This window comes from Podarcis tiliguerta (assembly GCF_965153285.1).
Source record: "Podarcis tiliguerta genome assembly, chromosome: 2".
Taxonomy (NCBI): Eukaryota; Metazoa; Chordata; class Lepidosauria; order Squamata; family Lacertidae; genus Podarcis; species Podarcis tiliguerta.
Window position 1 is genome coordinate 15,034,826 of NC_139535.1, and position 20,986 is coordinate 15,055,811.

The 20,986-nt window shown below is 44.2% G+C and overlaps 3 protein-coding genes across 3 annotated transcripts in view; 1 reads left to right on the forward strand and 2 right to left on the reverse strand.

Annotated features, from left to right (window-relative positions):
• Positions 1 to 11,852, reverse strand: part of LOC310670889 (early activation antigen CD69-like) — a 54,282-nt gene extending 42,430 nt beyond the window's left edge. Inside the window, exon 1 of the mRNA XM_083426724.1 lies at positions 11,528 to 11,852. The gene's annotated coding sequence lies outside the window, so the exon portion shown is untranslated. The remainder of the gene's footprint in view (positions 1 to 11,527) is intronic.
• The window catches only part of LOC310670884 (C-type lectin domain family 2 member D-like), a 291,130-nt gene that overhangs the window by 163,733 nt on the left and 106,411 nt on the right, over positions 1 to 20,986 (forward strand). The window lies entirely within an intron of this gene.
• The window catches only part of LOC310670882 (killer cell lectin-like receptor subfamily B member 1B allele C), a 38,840-nt gene continuing 36,479 nt past the window's right edge, over positions 18,626 to 20,986 (reverse strand). Inside the window, exons 6-7 of the mRNA XM_083426709.1 lie at positions 20,392 to 20,495; positions 18,626 to 19,213 (exon numbers count right to left, since the gene is read on the reverse strand). Of these exons, the coding sequence (XP_083282835.1) occupies positions 19,093 to 19,213; positions 20,392 to 20,495 (225 nt within the window). The 3' untranslated portion in view covers positions 18,626 to 19,092. The remainder of the gene's footprint in view (positions 19,214 to 20,391; positions 20,496 to 20,986) is intronic.

A 20,986-nucleotide genomic window follows, 5' to 3' on the forward strand; every position in this document is an offset into this window, starting at 1 on the left:
ACATTCTGAAAACCATCTCAGTCTTCCATCCAGTGATCTAGGGCTTGTCAGGATCAGTAGGCCTCAGCTGCCAAATTTCTGGGCATTCTTCAGCCACCATCAAGGTCTCACTCGCTTGATCACAGGGTCCATGGTGGTTGGAGTTGGGGGAAGGCGCTCTGTTAGGTACTTGGATCCCAAGTCATTTAGGGCTTCATAGGCCAGTGCTAACACCGTTAATCGGGCCCAGTAGCTCACTGGAAGCCAGTGCTGTGCATACAGGGCCAGTGTCACATTGTCTATGAAAGAATGTCTGTGTACTCGTACCTCTGTTAGGTCAGATTCACACCAATACTTGCATCACCTGCACTCTAGCTGATGTCCAGCCTCTTTAATAAGCTAGAGCAAGGAGCCTCCTGGACTCCCCCTGGCCAGAGAGGTGCTTAGGCATGATTGTACAGTGATACCTTGGGTTAAGAACTTAATTTGTTCCGGAGGTCTGTTCTTAACCTGAAACTGTTCTTAACCGATTAGTCCTAGAAATAGATAAAGACAAGCCTACATTGAAAAAATAAGAGGAAATTAAAAGTCACCTAACGGATTGGTTATAACATTTTCAGTTACACCAAAGATTAGCCATGGATTTAAAACAAGGAATTGCAAAAGAAACATCTAAATTTGAAAGAGAATTAATTTTTATTAAAGGAAAAAATTATTTCACGGATCTATGATTACCTTTTGGAATGGGAAACAAAAGAAGAAGTCGAGGCAGTTATGGTGAAATGGGCACAGGATTTTGGATACAATATATATCTATGGATCAATGGGAGAGATTGTGGAAGGTAGATATTAAATTCACAGCATGCTATAAGCTTAGGGATATGATAGGAATTTTGAGGTCTTAGATATATGGTAATGTTCATAAGTGTACCAACCAAGCAGGTACATAGATCAGCACAGGAAGACTGACCTGGAACCATTTTGATTCCTAAACTGAGCCAATGTTTTCTCTGTAAGGTCAAAGTGGGAAACCTCCCCAATGTCTCTTTCCTCACAAATCCTGTCTTAAGGGTATGTTTGTGTTTTAATAGGGTGTGAGCCTGTGATTTGGCCCAGGAACTAAGTATTTATCACTACAAAAGACTGGCCAGGCTCCCCAGGAAATCCAATCAAGTAACCTGCCAGACAGGAACCTGCCAGACAGGAGATGATTTCTGTTTAGACCGCCTTTTCTGTGATGTAGGTGTGATGTATCTGAGGGGTGGTGGTCTTAGGTCTCCTGTGATGTATGTATGATGTTTCTGGGGGTGGTCTTGATCTACAGGGTGGCAATTTCAAAAGTCTTTATAAGGCCTTGCGCACCATTTTTCTGGGTTCCTCCTCCTCTCCTGCGTGTGAGGGGAGCACCCTGTTGCAACAGATCAATAAAGATCCAGCTTACTAGCTGCTTTGCTTCTCAATATTCTCTGGTTGGCCTCTGTTATTCTCTCCTACCAATAGGGAACCTAATGTAAGGACTCTATATGGGCTCTTGGATACCCCATAAGGGAAAAGGGCAATTTTTGTTTACAGCAAGGAGAACATCATGAAGATGTTATATAAATGGCATCATACACCCTTGAAACTAGCAAAAATGTATATAGGAGGGTCAGCGACTTGCTGGTGATGCAAAATAGATGTGGGGTCATAATACCACATGTGGTGGACTTGTGCAATCATTAGGGAATTCTGGGATAATATCTATAATGAATTCAAGAAATTATTCAGATTCACTTTTTTTTTAAAAAAAACCCACAGAGATCTTTCTTTCAGGCATTTTACCATTAGAAATTAAAAAAAAAAGACATAAGACCACTGTTCATGTATGTCACCACAGCAGCAAGAATTCTTGTGGCGAGGAAGTGGAAAAATGAAACAATACCGACAATTACAGATTGGCAGATACTCATGTTAGAATATTTACAACTAGCAAAACTCACAGGAAGAGTTAGAGGAGTATTGAACCAGGAAATATTTGGAGAATGGAGAATATTTAAGGATTATATAAGATCATATTGTACCAACCACATCATATTAGCAGAACCTGAGTGATACTTGTAAACACAACAAATACCGTTCGTGGAGTAGACGGGAACAATATTAAAGAATATAAAACTGTGTGAAAAAAGCAACGACAGTATAAACAGTACAATGAAAATGATTGGAAGACTCATTTTGTCAGAAGTCTTTTTTATTTAAGTATTTATTTAAGCATTAATTAGGAAGATTAAGGTTTTTTATGCATGTAAATCTGTTTCTTCTTCTTTCTTTTTTCTGTATTTTCTTTTTTTCCTTTTCCTTAATTGTTTTTTCTTTAATTTTCTTTTTGTAGTATGAGATTGTAAATTCTTTATATTTGTGTGTAATTTAAATTAATAAAGATTATTTAAAAAAGAAAAAAGAAACTGTTCTTATCCTGAGGTACCACTAATTCGTTCCAGCCTCGTTGCCTGTTGGCTGTCCCAAAAAGAATTTGCGAAGACGGCTAGTTTCATTCCTCTCACTTCTCTCTCCATCCTGACCAGCTTTTTTCGGGTTCTTTGCCAGCTCCAAGGCTCCGGCAAGAACTTGGCGCATAATTTCCCGCTGCTCCCGTTCTGCGCTGTCCTGTCCTGCGAGGTGCTGCCAAGTTCAATTCAAAATCCTTTATTAGGCATAGCACACCGCACATTAACATACAAACATCATATATAGACTGTATAAAATACGGGCTCAGCGAACACAATTTATCCCAGTCCTAATCTTAACTCCAAAAACTAAATCGATGTACATAGATAGTATAATACAACACAGCAACATCACCTACCATTAACAACCACTAAGTCTCTTTATCATGGGCCATTCTTTCTTCATTGACAGCACTCAAAAATTCAGCCACCACCAAAGTAACGTGATCATCGCTGTCCGCCAGCAGGTCCTGAACAGTTGGTTGTGTAAAAATCTGTCTGTTAAATTTTAGGCCCTCAAATAATTGTCCTCTGGCATAACTGCCAAAATCACAGGAAAAAAAATATATGCTCTAGAGTATCGGGTTCCTGCCTTCCGCATCTGCAGAGACACTCTGATTCTGGGATAGCTAAGTATCTTCCTCTCACTACCACCGAGGGAAACATGTTAAATCTGGCCAACATAAACAGCCTACACGATTCATGTTTCTTCAGATTTGTCATGTATCCCTTTTGGAAATCTCTACACAAAGGGAGATTTAAGTGGATAGGAGAGCAGATGCTGTGCTTTGCAACCTCAAGCATGGTGAGAACACTTTTTTCTGTAAGAGTCTTCCTGATAGTTTCCCATGTATCTTTTGGATCAGAGATTTCAAAGTCAGTTAGAGTGAGCCCTATTGAATCCAGTTTTCTCCTACAAATCAATGATAGATTGTAGATTGCACTATCACTTAAAAGATCGTAAAGTAGAGAATTCGGGGATAGGGCTCTATAATGGAGGAAGATCCAATATTTCAAGGTCCTCAGCCATGCTCTTACTGATAAAGGCAATATTCCCAGCTCACAACATATTGTTTCATATTTTACAGAGTTTGCAAGTCCTAATAATGACCTCAGAAGGGATGAAATTTATCCAACCTCTTAAGGTCACCTGAAATCCACACTGGTGTGCCGTATAGAAGTTGGGCACAGAGTATAGAAGTTGCTGCCAAGTTCTCAGCCTCAACACGAAAGAGAAGCAGTCGCTCGGAAAGTCAAGCCTCGGCTTCTCCTCTCCGCTTGGAGAGGAAACTCAGTAGGCACTCCCCTCTCCCTCCCTCCCTCCTTCCCTCTCCCTGCCACTCCACTCTTTCAGGCAAGTTCTCAGAAGTGTCCTAGCCGCAACTCTCCTTCAGCCCTCGTGCAAGACAAGGGATCCCTCCCCTTTGTATCTTATTTTGTGTTCCCTTCAAACACCACACAGAGGGCCTTCTTGGCAGAAGTGCAAGGCCCTTCCATTAGATGCCAAGGGGATGTACTTTTAGGTTTCTTCTTCTTTCTTCTTTCTTTTTTCTGTATTTTCTTTTTTTCTTTTTCCTTAATTGTTTTTTCTTTAATTTTCTTTTTGTAGTATGAGATTGTAAATTCTTTGTATATGTGTGTGAGATTGTAAATTCTTTGTATATGTGTGTAATTTAAATTAATAAAGATTATTTTAAAAAGAAAAAAGAAATTGTTCTTAACCTGAGGTCCCACTTTAGCTAATGGGGCCTCCTGCTGCTGCCGTGCCACCACCGCGCGATTTCGGTTCTCACCCTGAAGCAAAGTTATTAACCAAAGGTACTATTTCTGTGTTAGTGTGGTCTGTAACCTGAAGTGCCTGTACCCTGAAGCGTCTGTAACCCAAGATACCACTGTATTGACGGTGCTTTCCATCTGAACATCACACAGTGAAACCAGGGAGAGATTTTTCTGTGACAACAGAGTAATAGTCACACAAACACCTGTCCAGGAGAACAGGTGGAACGCCCTCCCATCAGATACCAAAGCATTCAACAACTATCTAAGGTTTAAAAGACATCTGAAGGCAACCCTGTTTAGGGAAGTTTTTAATGACTGATGTTTTAATGTATTTTTAATCTTTTGTTGGAAGCTGCCCAGAGTGGCTGGGGAAACCCAGCCAGATGGGCAGGGTATAAAAAATTATTATTATTATTATTATTATTATTATTATTATTATTATTATTATTACTACTACTACTACTACTACTTCTAATACCCTCTGTAGTGCAAATTAGATCTAGTGGGGATGACCTGCATTATGCACTGTGTGGATGATGCATTGAGACAGCGCTGTGGTTGTCACGACTGCCATGAAGTCCATGCTGGCCTAGCTAAGGCAGCATCAAAATGGATGTCACCCAGAACTAATGTCCTTGGTTTTTCCAACACCATGCCAGGGACCGCCTCTGGCAGCTCAGGGAGGTAGTTGAGCTGTGGCGTGGATGGTCTACCAATGAGATCCCAGTCCTGTGTTTGCCTCCCAGCACCAAGTACAAACCATCACATCCAACTCCCAGCTGGTTTACAGCTGGTCCAAGATGGGGTGACCCCCACCTTCCACAGAAAGATCACATCCACAGCTTGGGAGTTCTTTTAGACTGGGTTCATCGGGGGAGTCAAGGCCCAAGTCAGCTGAAAGACCCTTTCAACCCACATTGTCCTGTCTGCTCTCAAAGATCTACACAGAGACCATTCTTGTTTTACTGTCACCAAAGACAGTGAGATTGGTGGGAAGAAGAGGAATTTTTTTTTCTGCACAGCTCTGGAACGCCTCACCTGTTGATGTCGGCAAGTCCACCACATTCAAACCATTTCAGCAACCCGTGAAAATGTTTTCAGGTGGCTTTTAGATAGGCAACATTATTCAGATGTGGGGACCTTTTACTTCTGATTTTTTTTTAATGAACAATCTGTTATTTAATTGATTTATTTGTATTTTCAAGGTTGGTTATACTGGCATTGTTTATATACTTTCTTTTAATATGTAAGTTGCATTAGAAGTTTTGTGTTTTTTTTACATTCAGAAACGTGGCATATAAATGAATTAAAACACCTCTATAAATGAATAACTACCAAAATAGAGAACTAAGCTAGTCAAGTTGCGTGTCAAGACCCTAAAGCCACACCTGCATTGAGAAAAAACTCACACAAGGACACAGATATTAGGTTAATGTTATTGGGCAAATTTTGGCCACAACTTTATTGATTACAGAATGTGAGCAGCATTGGCTTAGGCATTGAATGGACCTGACGATATCTGACTCCTGCCTGATGCACAGAGAGTCCAGTAAGGGTAAACTACTGGAAGGGGGAGCCCCGTCAATGCATACCAACTCGAGCTTCCTCTGGTGTTCTCATCGGTGTGGGCTGGTCACTGACATGGCCGGATCCCCCAGGCAACAGGGGACTAAGTCCCCTGCCCCCAAAGTAGAGTGGGTAGCCACGCGGTCCACCACATCTCTTCCCCACTGTGAAGTGGGGCGGATTTTCCGTTTCACAATGACTTAGTTCTCCCTCTCGCTATTTCTGATTGTGGGTGACAACCGACTCATCTAGAAACCTTTTGTCACAACTCACATATGAAGACAACCACACATGTCCATATATGACTGTTTTTTAACAGACTAAACCAAAAGACAGAATGAGAAAGGTTTCCACTGCCCTTATTCCTTGGGGCAGCCCCTCTTTTTAACCCTTGTCCCTCGCTTTCTTTCTTTTTAACTGTCCCTGTTTTACATTTGTGATTTTTTAATGAGATAATTTAAAAGCATTATTAGCTTAGAGGACGTCTCACCAAGAAGTATAGCTAATTTGTTAGTTCTTGCCTAACTTCTTGGTGACTCGTCCTCTAAGCTAACAATGGTTTTAAAAGATGTCATCAAAACCCCCAAAATGGTTCACCTTGATCAAATACACAGCCCAACAAGACATCTAGTGACAACATACTGGTTAACCTGATCCAAACACACCCACACACCCACAAAAAAAAATTCACTACAGCCAATCAAAGCCAACCAACTGCACCCCTAGACCATCCCCAACCTCTCTCACCACCAAGGAAATACCACAAGGGAATAGTAAGAGAACCCACACAAGTGATGCTGACACAAAACCCCACACATACTCTAAGTAGAAGAATAGAAGCACCGCCACCCCACCCCACACACCATTCCACTCCCCCTCTTTCCCCCTCTTTTCTTAGACAAATTCGTAGACGATATAGCTGCAGTGCTTAAAACATGCTTCAATATTTGTTTACATTTCATCAAGCCACTTTGGTGGCTATTACTCCTGTGGGAGAGAATTTCACAATTTAACCAGGCACCATGGGATTTCTTTGGCATTTCATTGGATGGCCCAAGTTTCTCGTATTAAGAGAAGGGTGGAAAATCTTTCCACTTTCTTCACTCTTTGCCTAATCTTATGCTTCTCCCCCCAAATGTAAAACTCCCCAATGTTGTAATATTTCCACATACAGTGGTACCCCGCAAGACAAATGCCTTGGAAGACGAAAAACTCGCAAGACGAAAGGGTTTTTCGTTTTCTGAGGTGCTTCGCAAGACGGATTTTCCTAAGGGCTTGCTTCGCTAGACGAAACGGCCCTGCCTCTCGTGTCATGGTGACGGTCACTGCACGCACGCTCGCTTCCCCGCTCCTCCGGCTCCCTCACACCTTCCGGCTGACAGCTCCTCCGGCTCCCTCCCACCTTCCCGCTGATGGCTCCGACCGCTCCCTCTGACCTTCCGGCTGACGGCCGACCTTCCGGCTGCCTCGCGCCGCTGCCCACCGCCCTCGCGCGCTCCTCTCAGAGAGCCGTTGCAGCCAGAGTTGCGCTCCTGAGCCCCGCCACCCTCCAGCAGCCGCGTTGCACAGTGGCCACAACGCGCGGGTGAGTCTGAGGTACCGGCTGTGGCAGCTGTCCTGCTTCTCCCCGCCCCTCCCCGCTGTTGTCAGTGTTTAAATGCAGTGGTGCTTCGCAAGACGAAAAAACTCACATAACGAAAACACTCGCGGAACGAATTAATTTCGTCTTGCGAGGCACCACTGTAGGCCAGTTGCTGCATTCACTTTAACATTTTGGAAAAAGGACTACAGGTTACGTGGGATCTGGGACAAAGGAGCTGAGCAGCAAGAAGATTGTTATGTCTCTGCACACACAGAAGGAAGGAGAAGTTGTTTTATTTTATGTTAGTTAATCTTAATTAAAGATTTAGCAGGGATTGACAATCTGATAAGTAACCTCCCTTGTTGAAACTGGAAATGTTAACTTAATATACATGCAGGAATCAATTGATGGATAGTTGTCTGAAAATGAATTAAGTTAAAAAGCAAATATATTGTAATGTAATAACATCTGCTGATGGATGGCCACACTGACTCAGCCCCAGACACACTGACCAGATGCTTGGAAGCTGTGCCTGGATGGTTTCGTGGGAGCCGATTGAAACTAAATCCTTCGAAGACAGAGGTCCTCTGGCTGGGTCGGGATGGCATAGGGATGAGGGACCAACTCCCTTCTCTTGAGGGGGCCCAATTGAAGGGCCATAAGAATATTGTTCTATATATGATCCCAAAAACTCTTTGAGGCATTTTCTCCTCTCTTATATGTTATCCCAAAAACCCCTTCCTTTAAGGCCTGGAGGTTTTTACAACCAGCCAGAAGAGCAAGTTTTTTCTCCTCTTTCAGATGTTACAGTGAAGATAGACCTCTTTGGGCCTCTCAGAGGAATGTGTGTGCTTAGGCACATAGAGAGCAAGGCTGAATGTGTGCTATTGTAACCACAGACAAGCGGAGGCAAGGGGAGGCTGAAGAGGAGGAGGCGAACTGAAATACAGGAAATGTCATTTTATGGAAGAAACGATAGCTAAATGTGAAGCCATTTCTTGTAAAACGTGTTTTCTTGCATTCTAAAGGGTATAAAAAGGCTGGCCCACCCGAAAGAGGTGGGCAGACTCCGAGCATGAGCTGGTCTGTGCCTTTGTGTCCAAGCAATTGCTTCACAAAACAAAAAATCTTTTTTCCTGCTGTCATTTGACTCTTGCAGTGTCCCTGATGCTCCTAGTATCAGATAAGGCTAGAAAGAAAGGTCCTTCACAATTAGCGCCATTGCCTTCCGTTAAGAGTTTGGGTGTAATCCTTGACGCCTCCCTTTCCATGGAGGCGCAGGTTACAGCAACAGCCAAGGCGACATTTTTCCACCTTCACCACATCAAGCAGTTGGTCCCTTACTTTCCCGCCCCACCCTGGCCACAGTGATCCATGCCACGGTCACCTCCAGGCTTGACTACTGTAATTCGCTTTACGCGGGGCTGCCCTTGAAGCTGTCCCTTTCTCCTCCTGTGATGAGGCTGCATTTTAATATTTTATTGTTTCAATATTTTAATGTTGTATTTTAATTTTGTTTTTAAGTTGTATTCATTCAACTTGTTTTTAAATGACTGATGTTTTTATATATTTTTAATTTCTTGTTGGAAGCCACCCAGAGTGGCTGGGGAATAAATAAATAAATAGACAGACCAATTTGTAAAAATTTGAAAATCAATGCAATTTTTTTTTTTTGGGGGGGGGCAAAAAAACCAAAATGTTTTGGCTCTTTTTTGAAGAATTTTTTCTACATATATATAACACCCCTTTTTTTAGAGGAGGCATCCAGAACTGTACATATTATTCCAAGTGTACTTGCAGCACAGATTTGTACAACTCATTATATAGACCAGGGGTAGTCAACCTTTTTATACCTACCGCCCACTAATGCATCTTTCTTGAGGGTAAAATTTCCTTACCGCCCACTGGCGCTCGATGGAAGAAGGATTCAGCTACCGCCCACCTAGAATCCTGAAACACTCACTAGTGGGCGGTAGGGACCAGGTTGACAACCCCTGATATTGTTTGTTGTTTAGTCATGTCCGACTCTTCGTGACCCCATGGACCAGAGCACGCCAGGCACTCCTGTCTTCCACTGCCTCCCGCAGTTTGGTCAGATTAATGTTTGTAGCTTCGAGAACACCGTCGAACCCCTGATATAGACTGTTTTATGTCCAGTCCTTTTCCTAATGAGTCCTAGCATGGAATTCACTTTTCTCACAGCTTCAGCACACTGGGCCGACATCTTCATCAAGCTCTCTACCACGAACCCACGATCTTGTTCCTAGTGAGTCACCACCAGTTCAGACCCCGTTAGCATATTTGTGAAATTAGGATCTTCTGCTTTAGCCTACACTGCATGAGCATTAAAATTTTGGATCTCCATAGAATCCCTATTTCTTCTAGCCACCCTACCAATTTGGTGTCATCAGCAAAGCTAGCTATCTCCCTGCTCACTCCTAACTCTAAATCACTTTTAAAAAAACATGGGTTCCAGTACTAATACTTGGGGGACCTTGGGGCATTGGGAGAGATGGTAGGTCAGGCATAGGCAAACTAGGCCCTCCAGATGTTTTGGGACTACAACTCCCATCATCCCTAGCTAACAGGACCAGTGGTCAGGGATGATGGGAATTGTAGTCCCAAAACATCTGGAGGGCCGAGTTTGCCTATGCCTTTGGTAGGTCTTCAGTTTCTGTTTTGTCCCCTCCCACTGTGGAACTGCATCCTTAGCCCCACCTGGTGGGCATGCAGGAGAGGGCCTTCTTGGTGGCTGCTCCCAGACTTTGGAACTCCCTCCCTAGAGAAGCCAGACTAGCTCCCTCCACGTTGTCCTTCTGCTGGCAGGTGAAGACTTTCTTGTTCCAACAGGCTTTGGAAAACTGATTGCTTCTAATGAAAGGCTGGTGCTGTGTTATTTTAATTTTTATTAACACACACACAAAATATATATACAATGCTTTTTTCTGGGGACACACACACACACACACACACACAAACAAACACTTGAGGGGGCTAGCACCCAGCAATGTGGTCATGTCACATGTGCGTGCTGCAACATGCTGACATGTCACACACACACGCCACACAACTTGCATGTGTGGTGCGCACCTGATGTGCAAACATCCCCGCAGAATATTGAGGGGCCCCAGTCCCCTCCTTGGCCCCTTGGCCACCCTGATGGTGCCCCTGTGTGTATATATAGATAGATAGTTTTAATCCTATCAATTCTTAATTGTTTTTAATGATTGCTTTTTCTATGTTTTTAGCAGTTCCTTTTTTAAATTATCTATAAGCCACCTTGAGTCCCGCAACGCAGAAAGGTAGGGTTTAAATAAACAAACAAATTAATAAAAGCATTGTTTCTCTGCTTTAAAGGAAGAGTATATTTATATGGCAAGTTTAGCAAACACAAGATGAACATTAAACCACATGCAGTGTTTAGGAGTTGCAGCAGGGCAGCAGCTGTGTTACAAGAATCGAAAGTATCTCTTCCCATCAGTGGCGCATTAAGGGTTTGGCAGAAAATCAAACAGGGCCAGCATGTTGACAACTAGGAAACGAAACAAATGTGGAAAGGCGATTAAGGGCGTAACTCTCTGCTTATTGTTTCAACTCCTTTTTATTGTATTGTATCATAGCAACCAGCCACCAAACAATTTCAGGGAACAATGCCCTGGGATCAGTGCTTTTTTCCTGGCGGTACACATACCCCTAAACATTTTGTGAATCTAAGTTTGGCCTCATTGAGGGGCAGTATTTCAATATGAGTAGGAAAATGAGAGTAACCGTAAAAAAAATTTTTTATAGAAAAAAAGCACTGCCTGGGATCACTGAGTTTCATATCAGACAACAATCAGGAAAACAAAAAAGGCATATGAGGAAAGAAGGAAATGCAATGCAAATGAATATAATAGAAAAGAAGCTTTGCAAATGTATCCTTTACTACAGCACCTTTTCAAACCTGCTAACATAGTTTTTGTTTTTCAGAATGGGACACACCTGCCATGATAGGACAGGAGGTGCATTGATCTCTAGCAGCCGGGCTTCCTTTTGAATTTTAACAATAAAAACAAAACACACGGGAGACTCAGTGCTAGGTCCTATCCAGGGAGAATTGTGAGGTTATAATAAAAGTTTCCATTTGCTCCTTTACCTGGTTGGACTCTGTCCCAACGCCTCACCAAAGGTTTAGGTGAGAGTTCCCCAAAGTTTTATTCCCCTCAAGGGAGCAAGTCGCTTGCTGTTCAGAATCCGCCGGGAGGAGTCTTGTAAGCATTGCAGAAATCACGCAGTAGAAAAAGTCTCTTCTTCCTCTTTTGAAACCAAGAGATGCCAGTCGATGGAAATATCCTTAGAGGGAATTCAGAAGAACAAAGAAGGAGCACAACCCTCGCCTTCACCAGCTTCGCAAACGGACTGCTGCACCCAATTTGGTGCCCAGTATCTAAGAAAGTAATGCGATGGCATCATTTCTCATAATAATCAGGTCACCTAAGGAGCCGCTTGGAACTCTGGAGACAGAAATAGTACCAACAGAAAAAGTACAAACAGCTGCCATCTAGTGGGAGGTTGCAGTATTGTGAAAGGAATACACAGAAAGCTGACAATTCGCTGGTAGGCTAAGAAGTTTGGTGTATGAAGACCTGCACAGCTTGGGATCAGGATACCTGAAAGATCATCTCTCCCCTTATATACCCAATTGATCGCTGATATCATCTTATTAAAGGTAAAGGTACCCCTGCCCGTACGGGCCAGTCTTGTCAGACTCTAGGGTTGTGTGCTCATCTCACTCTATAGGCCGGGGGCCAGCGCTGTCTGGAGACACTTCCGGGTCACGTGGCCAGTGTGACATAGCTGCTCTGGCGAACCTGCACCAGCGCAGCACACGGAACACCGTTTACCTTCCCGCTATAAAGTGGTACCTATTTATCTACTTGCACTTAAGGGTGCTTTCGAACTGCTAGATGGGCAGGAGCTGGGACCAAAAGACGGGAGCTCACCCCGCCGCGGGGATTCGAACCGCCGACCATACGATCGGCAAATCCAAGGCACTGAGGTTTTACCCACAGCGCCACCCGTGTCCCATCATCTTATTAGGAAGTCCTAATTAAGATGTTCTGCACAATGCAGGAATCGGGTCTTTACTATTGTGACAGCTACCTTTTTGAAATCCCCTCCCTCTCTGAGTATTTGACAGGTGCTTCCTCTGTTGTCTTTTTGGCTCCTACTGAAGACCTGCCTCTTTCAACAAGCTTTCTTTAAAGCTTTCTTTCTTTAAAGCTAGACCTTTCCCAGTCCGCATTGGAATTACTTTTAACACGCTTTTAAAGATGGTTTTAAATATGTGTGTGTGTGTTTGCCCCATTTAATTGCTTTTTGGGAGGAAGGGAGGATATCATAGAATCATACAATTGTAGAGTTGGAAGGGACCTCGAGGGTCATCTAGTCCAACCCCCTGCAATGCAGGAATCTCAACTCAAGCATCCATGGCAGATGGCCATCCAAGCTCTGCTTAAATACCTCCAAGGAAGGAGAGTCCACAACCTCCCCAGGGAGTCCGTTCTACTTTTGAACAGCTCTTATTGTCAGAAAGTTCTTCCTGATGTTTAGTCAGAATCCCCTTTCTTGTCCCTTGAAGCCATGGGTTCGAGTCCTACCCTCAGGAGCAGGAGTAAACAAGCTTGCAGTCTGAAAGCAACACCTACGAACACCAGCTATATTTCCTGGATTTATTTCTGTTCCGGGCCTAGGACGAATAAGTGAACATGACTGGTAATTTCCTCTCCCACTGAAATTCTCAGGCCTCTCTACTCACAAATGTTGGCCACTTGCTGCTCCCTCTCCCTCTTATTTCAACGGAGTAAGAGATATTTATACAGTGGGACAGATGCTTCAGGTTACAGATGCTTCAGATTACAGACTCCGCTAACCCAGAAACAGTACCTCGGGTTAAGAACTTTGCTTCAGGATGAGAACAGAAATCGTGCTCTGGCGGAGCGGCAGCATCAGGAGGCCCCATTAGCTAAAGTGGTGCTTCAGGTTAAGAACAGTTTCAGGTTAAGAACGGACCTCCGGAATGAATTAAGTACTTAACCTGAGGTACCACTGTAGTCTGCCTGGAAAATTGTGGGTTTCAACAGAGTGAGTGCTATTTATACTACCTTTGGACTGAGCCAAACTGACTCCAGTTCAGCAAGCCCAGTTAACACACTCATAGAATCATAGAATCATAGAATCATAGAGTTGGAAGAGACCACAAGGGCCATCGAGTCCAACCCCCTGCCAAGCAGGAAACACCATCAGAGCACTCCTGACATATGGTTGTCAAGCCTCTGCTTAAAGACCTCCAAAGAAGGAGACTCCACCACTGGTTCTCTTCCCTCACTGAACTCAGAGGTGAAGAACTACATTAAATGTCAACACTCTCTGTGAGGAAACCTATTGGCACACCCCCCATCTTGCAAAATGTTTATTTCTCAAATTGCATTGCTTAATCTTCTCCAGACTTCGTTTCGCAAAGCCCAAGCCACCAGAAGGCATGAGAAAGTGAAAGGTGATGGCTGGAATTTGAGCTGAGGAGGAGCAAAGAAAAACCTAGCTCATCACTTTCTGCAGGGAGCCCCAGCATTCGTTGCCAACTCCTTGCAACGCTAACAGAGAAATGCAATAGTCCTCCCATGCTGGTAGGTCTGCTGACGTTGGCATGATGTGACAGTGAAGCTAAGATAGGCTCTTAGGTACTCTCAGGATCATGGCCATCTTAACCATACGCGTTACTGGTGCAGGGAGCCAGGGTGCCGGGCTCTCAGGGGTGCCTGGCTGCGAGTCCGGTGCCGAGATTAGGAGTCCGGGGAAGAGCCTGTTGGAGCGCCACAGGCTGTTCTGCTACGCAGTGGCGTAGCGTGGGTTGTCAGCACCCGGGGCAAGGCAAATAATTTGCACCCCCTAACCCGTGTATTTGTGCCCCCTAACCCGTGGATTTGCGCCCCCTTAACCCTAACCCCCAGATGTTGCGCCCGGTGCGGCTGGCCCCCCTTGCACCCCCCCCCGCTACGCCACTGCTGCTATGGGCGACTCTGCTCGAGTTCAGGGTGGGGGCGAGCGAGGCACCGAGGCGGCCAGCTGGCTCTGTCCTGCGTGCCTGGGAGGGGGAGGGAGGAAGGGAGAGAGAGAGGGGCGGTGGTAGGACTCTAGCCCTTTAAGTATGTAAAGCAGCGAAGGGAGGGACTTAGCCTGTCGCTGCTTTAATAGGAAGGGGTGGAGCTGCCCAGCGGAGCATCCAATTGGTTAGGGCAAGGGAAGTACCGGGAGAATCCCGCTCTGATCTGAGGTGGAGGGGTGTGTGTATTGACTTGCCTCACAGAGTAAGTGACTCAACCAGCAAAACCATGCAACCAATACGTCAATAAGTGAGCTGATCCAATAATAAAACAATGCAAAGGGAAGATTGGTTGGTGGTGCTGATTTGCTTCTTCCCACAGCTACCCGAATCCATTTTCCTGCTCTGCTTCATGATCAGGCTGTCCCCAAGGAACCAACGTGATGGGAAACACAGACTAAAGTCTCATCTCAGGGAATTGTGGAATCAAGGCCAAACTCATATTTTTCACCATATGAAGGACTTGATCACAGACGTGGGAAACAACGTACTTCCTGTGTTAAAATAATTTGCACTGAGGACTAAATGAAAACTTTTTTTTTTTTTGCAAGAGCTTGAAGACTTTGTGAAATACACTTGCTTCATGAAGGGACCAGTGAGACCAGAGTTCAAATCCAGTGACCTTGAGCCAACCACTCCCTCTCAGCCTAACCTACCTCACATTGTTGTTGTAAGGATTAAAACAGAGGGGGAAACCCTGAGCTCCACGAGGAAAGACAAACTATAAATGTAGGAGATAAATACAGTGGTGCCTCGCAAGACGAAAAGAATCCGTTCCGCGAGTCTTTTCGTCTTGCGGTTTTTTCGTCTTGCGAAGCAAGCCCATTGACGGAGTAGCGCTATTAGCGCTATTGGCACTTTAAGGGCTAAAAACGGCTTTTTAAGGCTTAAGAGATTAGCGGTTTTGCTGCTAAAATGCTTTTAGCAGCTTAGCGATTCAGAAAAAGGGGTTTTGGAGCGGAACCCCCCCCCCCCGAGAATTTTCGTCAATTTTTGTCTTGCGAAGCAAGCCCATAGGGAAATTCGTCTTGCGAAGCGCCTCTGCAGATGGAAAACCCTTTCGTCTTGCGGGTTTTCCGTCTTGCGAGGCATTCATCTTGCGGGGCACCACTGTAAATAAATCTGCAGTGTCTATAGGTAGGGTAAGGAAAAACCTCTGTCTACATTTTGGAAGCTGCAGGCAATATTGAGCTAGCTGGAGTAATAGTCTGGACTGAGCTAAGGCTGCTTCCTAACAGTTAGTTGCTTCCATGTACTTCTCCTTTGGATATTTACTCAGATGTAAGTACTACTTTGTTCAGTGGTGCTTACTCCCACTTAGGCATAAAATTGCAGCCCAAATTTATTTAACCAGTCCACTAGTCTTCTACATCCTCCTCCCAGTATTTAATGGTTTAGTGGGTGTCTTATGTGCCACTATAAGTCATCTATATTGCAAATTTACAGTCAAATCCAGGTTTGGATAACTTATGAGGGCACTTACTATAACGAAAGAGAGATAGGTGATGTTATCTAATTTGCCAGGCCCAAACCACACCTATGCTAAGGGATATGGCTGCCTATTAGCCACCACGATAGACATTTAAGGTTACAGTGGTACCTCAGGTTACATACGCTTCAGGTTACATACGCTTCAGGTTACAGACTCCTCTAACCCAGAAATAGTACCTGAGGTTAAGAACTTTCAGAAATTGTGCTCTGGTGGTGTGGCGGCAGCAGGAGGCCCCATTAGCTAAAGTGGTACCTCAGGTTAAGAACAGTTTCAGGTTATGAACGGACCTCCGGAACGAATTAAGTACGTAACCAGAGGTACCACTGTACTTTCATATAACCCTCCATAGAGTTACCAAGTTACCTAAAAGAATGTCTTTCCCTCCATTGCTTGGTCTGAACAATAAATCTCCTTTGCTGTATTTTAGTATATTTTTTTAATTAGTGTTTTTATGGAGCAGCCAAGTAATTTTGTTGTCCCCGAAGGGGGCAATGACAATAAAGATATTATTATTATTATTATTATTAAATCAACAAGTGAAACCTGCTTAGTTCTGACATGGCCTGCCACTTACGCAAAATTCAGAGCAGTACGAAATTTGAAGGATAGCTGTGTTTGGTTCTCCTGTTGTGCAAATTTGACAGGTTCACTTTTCAGTATCAACTGAATCACATTTCTCCTCCATCCCTAACTCATGCCATTCAAGTTCACAAATTACCGTACTGGCCTGAATATAAGCCTCACTTTTCCCCCAGATTCTGACCATGAAAAGTTAAAGTGTGGCTTAAATTCGCGAACTTACGAAAATGGACTTTTACGATATCGCGGCTGAAACAGACATACGGTAACACGAAATGGGTGTGAGTGCCTGAAGAATTTTAAGGGAGCGGCTTATATTTGGGTATTGTTTTTCTTTTCTCTCCCCCCCCCCTTAATTTTAAAGGTGCGACTTATATTTGGGTGCGGCTTATATTCAGGCCAATACAATATCTTTCACTCTTTCACATATACTTCCTAGGTTCCCTGATGACATGAGAGTACCCCCGAGTAGCAGACTTTGTGACTGTCATTCTGGTGGTAGTCTTGGGTGAGCATTATTATTTTATTTTATTTTGTATTTAATGTTTATTTTATTTATTTATTATTTAGTTTATTTATTATTTAATTTTATTTAATAAGAGTGCTTGCTCTATCTGTCTGCCTGCCTTGGCCAGCTGTCTACTGTTCTGTTGCTATGCTGCAGTTTGCATAGCCACCTGCTGGTGGCCATACGAATTGCAGCATGACAACATTCTTACTACTGCTACTACTGCTGCTGCTGCAGCACACATCTATCTTCCTATATACATAAAAATGTAAGGCCGTCATCATGCATTGCAGGATTTGTAAAGCTTTGCCGTGATCCTTGATTTGCATGAAGTCAGGGTGGGGGAGGGGAGCAAAAGAGAAGGTGGGCTGCACAACACCAGCGGTTTTAAACAAGAGGTTCAAGTACTGCTGGGATGTGGGGAAACTGAGTGAGGAAAGTGGCAATTTTAAACAATGGCAGAGGTTTGAGCAGAATGAGCAGGGGGGTGACACTTGGAGGGTGTTTAAAACAATGTATGAGCATTTAGAAAAGAACGTAGGAAAGTGCCTGTCAGTTTCCTACCTGAAACATAACAATCATTTTCAGTGCTTTTTTTAATGGGCTACTCAAGGGCACACAGTACCGGCACCTCTTTTTATTTTGGTTTAAAAGTGTGACACTTACTGTAACAACTTCATGGTGAGAACCAGCACCTATTTTTTAGGGGGGAAAGCATTGGTCCTTTTCAACTGGGATGGCATAGCAGCATAGCCTAATTTAGGTATCAGTGTTTAGGGTGGTTATCTTATTCCGAGGTGTGCAAAAAGTCACTATAATAGGTGACTCTGTTCCAAAAGACACAGTACTCCTATCTAAGAACTCTTGATGAATGTAATATCCACCAAGCCCAGTTTTTCTCATCGCTTTGCCACTGTAATGGGGATTCACATCCATAAGATGCTGAGACCACAAAGAGAGATGAACAAGAAGAGGAAACATTGCTTGTCTCCTGTATGGTGTTGCTGTCCTTGTCATGTGAAGGCTATTTTATGTTGTTATAATACAGTGGACCCTACGGATATGAACCTAACTCATTCTGGGGGTCCTTCCGCAACCCAAAAAGTCCATAGGCAGAGGCACCACTTCTGTGCATGAGCGTCTCGCAATAGAGTGCTTCTGCACATGTGCACGTAGTGAAACCCAGAAGTATACACTTCCGGGTTTGCCGCATTCACAAACCGAAGTTTACGTATCCAGAGGGATACGTAAGCAGAGGTAGAAGAAGAAGAAGAGTTTGGATTTTATATCCCGCTTTATCACTACCCGAAGGAGTCTCAAAGCGGCTAACATTCTCCTTTCCTTTCCTCCCCCACAACAAACACTCTGTGAGGTGAGTGAGGCTGAGAAACTTCAGAGAAGTGTGACTAGCCCAAGGTCACCCAGCAGCTGCATATGGAGGAGCAGGGAATCGAACCCGGTTCACCAGATTACAAGTCCACTGCTCTTAACCACTACACCACACTGGTACGACTGTATTATTATTGTTATTTATTTATTTATTCATACATACATACATACATACATACCCTGCCTTTTCCCCTGACAGGGACTCGAGACGGCTTACAGAGAAAAAGAAGAACAGCTAAAAACAAATAAGAAAAACAACAATTTAAAATAAACAAGCGCTGATAGAATTAAAATTACATATATACATATATTTAATCTATTAAAACCATACAAATGATCACAATGAAAACAGCATGGCACCAGTCCTTTCGTTAGAAGCAGTCAGTTCTCCAGAGCCTGTTGGAACAAGAAAGTCTTCACCTGCCAGCGGGAGGACAACAAGGAGGGAGCCAGTCTGGCTTCTCTAGGGAGAGAGTTCCAAGGTCTGGGGGCAGCCACCAAGAAGGTCCATGAGAGTTTTCTTTAGTACGGAGAACAAGATGTCTAAAGGAGACTGTGTTGCTAATTACGAATGGGGACACATGAAGATACTCAAAGGAGTACAGATCCCTTCTGACAAATCCAGTGAAGCTGTGTGCTGCACAGCTCGGGATAGATTTCTTTGTCTTGAAGGGCACCACAGTTGCCTTCCTCAGGCTGCACTGCTGTAAATCTGTGGCGAGAAGGAATGAAACAGCAGTCAGTGTATGTATACAGTGGACACTCGGGTTGCGAACATGATCCATGCGGGATGCACGTTTGCAACCCACAGCGTTCGCAACCCGGGTCTGCGTGCCTGCACACGTGTGGGTTGCAATTTGACACTTCTGTGCACACGCAAAGCGCGATTTAGCGCTTCTGTGCATGCGCAACCACAAAAACCCGGAAGTAACCCGTTCCGGTACTTCCGGGTTTTGGTGGTCCACAACCTAAAAAAAACGCAACCTGAAGCGGCTGTAAAGCCACTTCCGGCCTGCCCAGGAGGTGGGGTTGCGGGCTTCACGCCTGCCCCCACATGAGCGGGGGCTCCCCCCCGCGAGAGGGATTCGCCCTCTTTTTGCTGGCTAGCCCCCACGTGAACGAAGGGTGGTCCGATAAAGGACTCCGGGGGGCGTGGCCCTGTCCGAAGTCTGTGGAGGTGTGGGCCAAAGGCACGCCCCAGAGCGGTGACCCGGGGGAGCTCCTAGTTGACGTGCCTCAGCAGGAGACTCCCCCTCTATGGTGTTAACCCTTCCCGTGTCTCCAGCAAATGGGCTGGAGCCGGATAGTCGATAGGACCAATGCCTAAGCCAATGCCTCTCATTCCTGAATTCAATAAAGTTGTGGCCTAATTCGCCCATTTAACCTTTAAATTATGGTGTCTTGTGTCTTTATTTATCCTGGGGGGGGGGGGGAGGGGGCGGGAACTCGCCACGCAACCTGAGGTATGACTGTACATTGAAATTCCTCAGTATGCCCCGAAGGTCTTGCTGAAGCTAAGCAGGTCAAGGTCTGGTCAATACCTGGACAAATGACTGCCTGGAAACCCCATGTGATGTAGGAATGGCATCTTCCATGATGGAAGAAAGATGGAACAGAAATATAAGACAATGAAAAAAAATGAAAGTGTTGAACAAGGTAACCCCACTGAATTCAACAGGGCTGATGTATCAAGAAGCAATTTTGGATTGCGCTCTTAGTCTTTCAGGTGTATGCTTTGTGTAGTAAAGATGAGCAGAGCTACAGTACCTTTAAGAAGTGTATAGACATGGTAACCTCTACACTTTTCCTTTTCATAGCTCTTCTTGCAAGTTCATCATGCAAAACTATTGATTTGCACAATTTTCCCTACACGGGTGTTTCAGTACTCACAATTTCTCCTTTAACAAAGAGCCATTGGTCCAGACCCATTTCTTCTTTGTCGATGACACGATAAGGCCAATCCATATTGATTTCCCTTTTTCCTGGATGAATTCCTATAAAATATGATTTAATTACATAAACACAGTGCTTTTTTCTTAAAAAATGTTTAGGGGTACTCTCATTTTCCTGCTCGTATTGAAATACTGCCCCTCAATGAGGCCAAACTTAGATTCACAAAATGTTTAGGGGTCTGAGTACCCCTGCACCCCCCCAGAAAAAACCACTGCATAAACAGGATGTGGACCCCAGGCAAAGATCTTACTGTGTGGTGGACAGGGAGCTGGGGAATAGGTCTTAGCACATACACCTGCCCTCACAAGTCCTGAAAGCCCTCATATGCCATTATTATTATTATTATTATTATTATTATTATTATTATTATTTGCAGTGAGGTCTATTGCTTGAGTGTGAAGAATTTAAATTCTTTTGCAGCTGTGGGCAATCCTAGGTCATGGAGCCAGAAATTGCTGGTTGCCTAGTCCAGCAGTCTGCCGCCTACAATTTGGTGCTGAGGAGGCAGCCCTGAAGAAGAAACATAACAGGG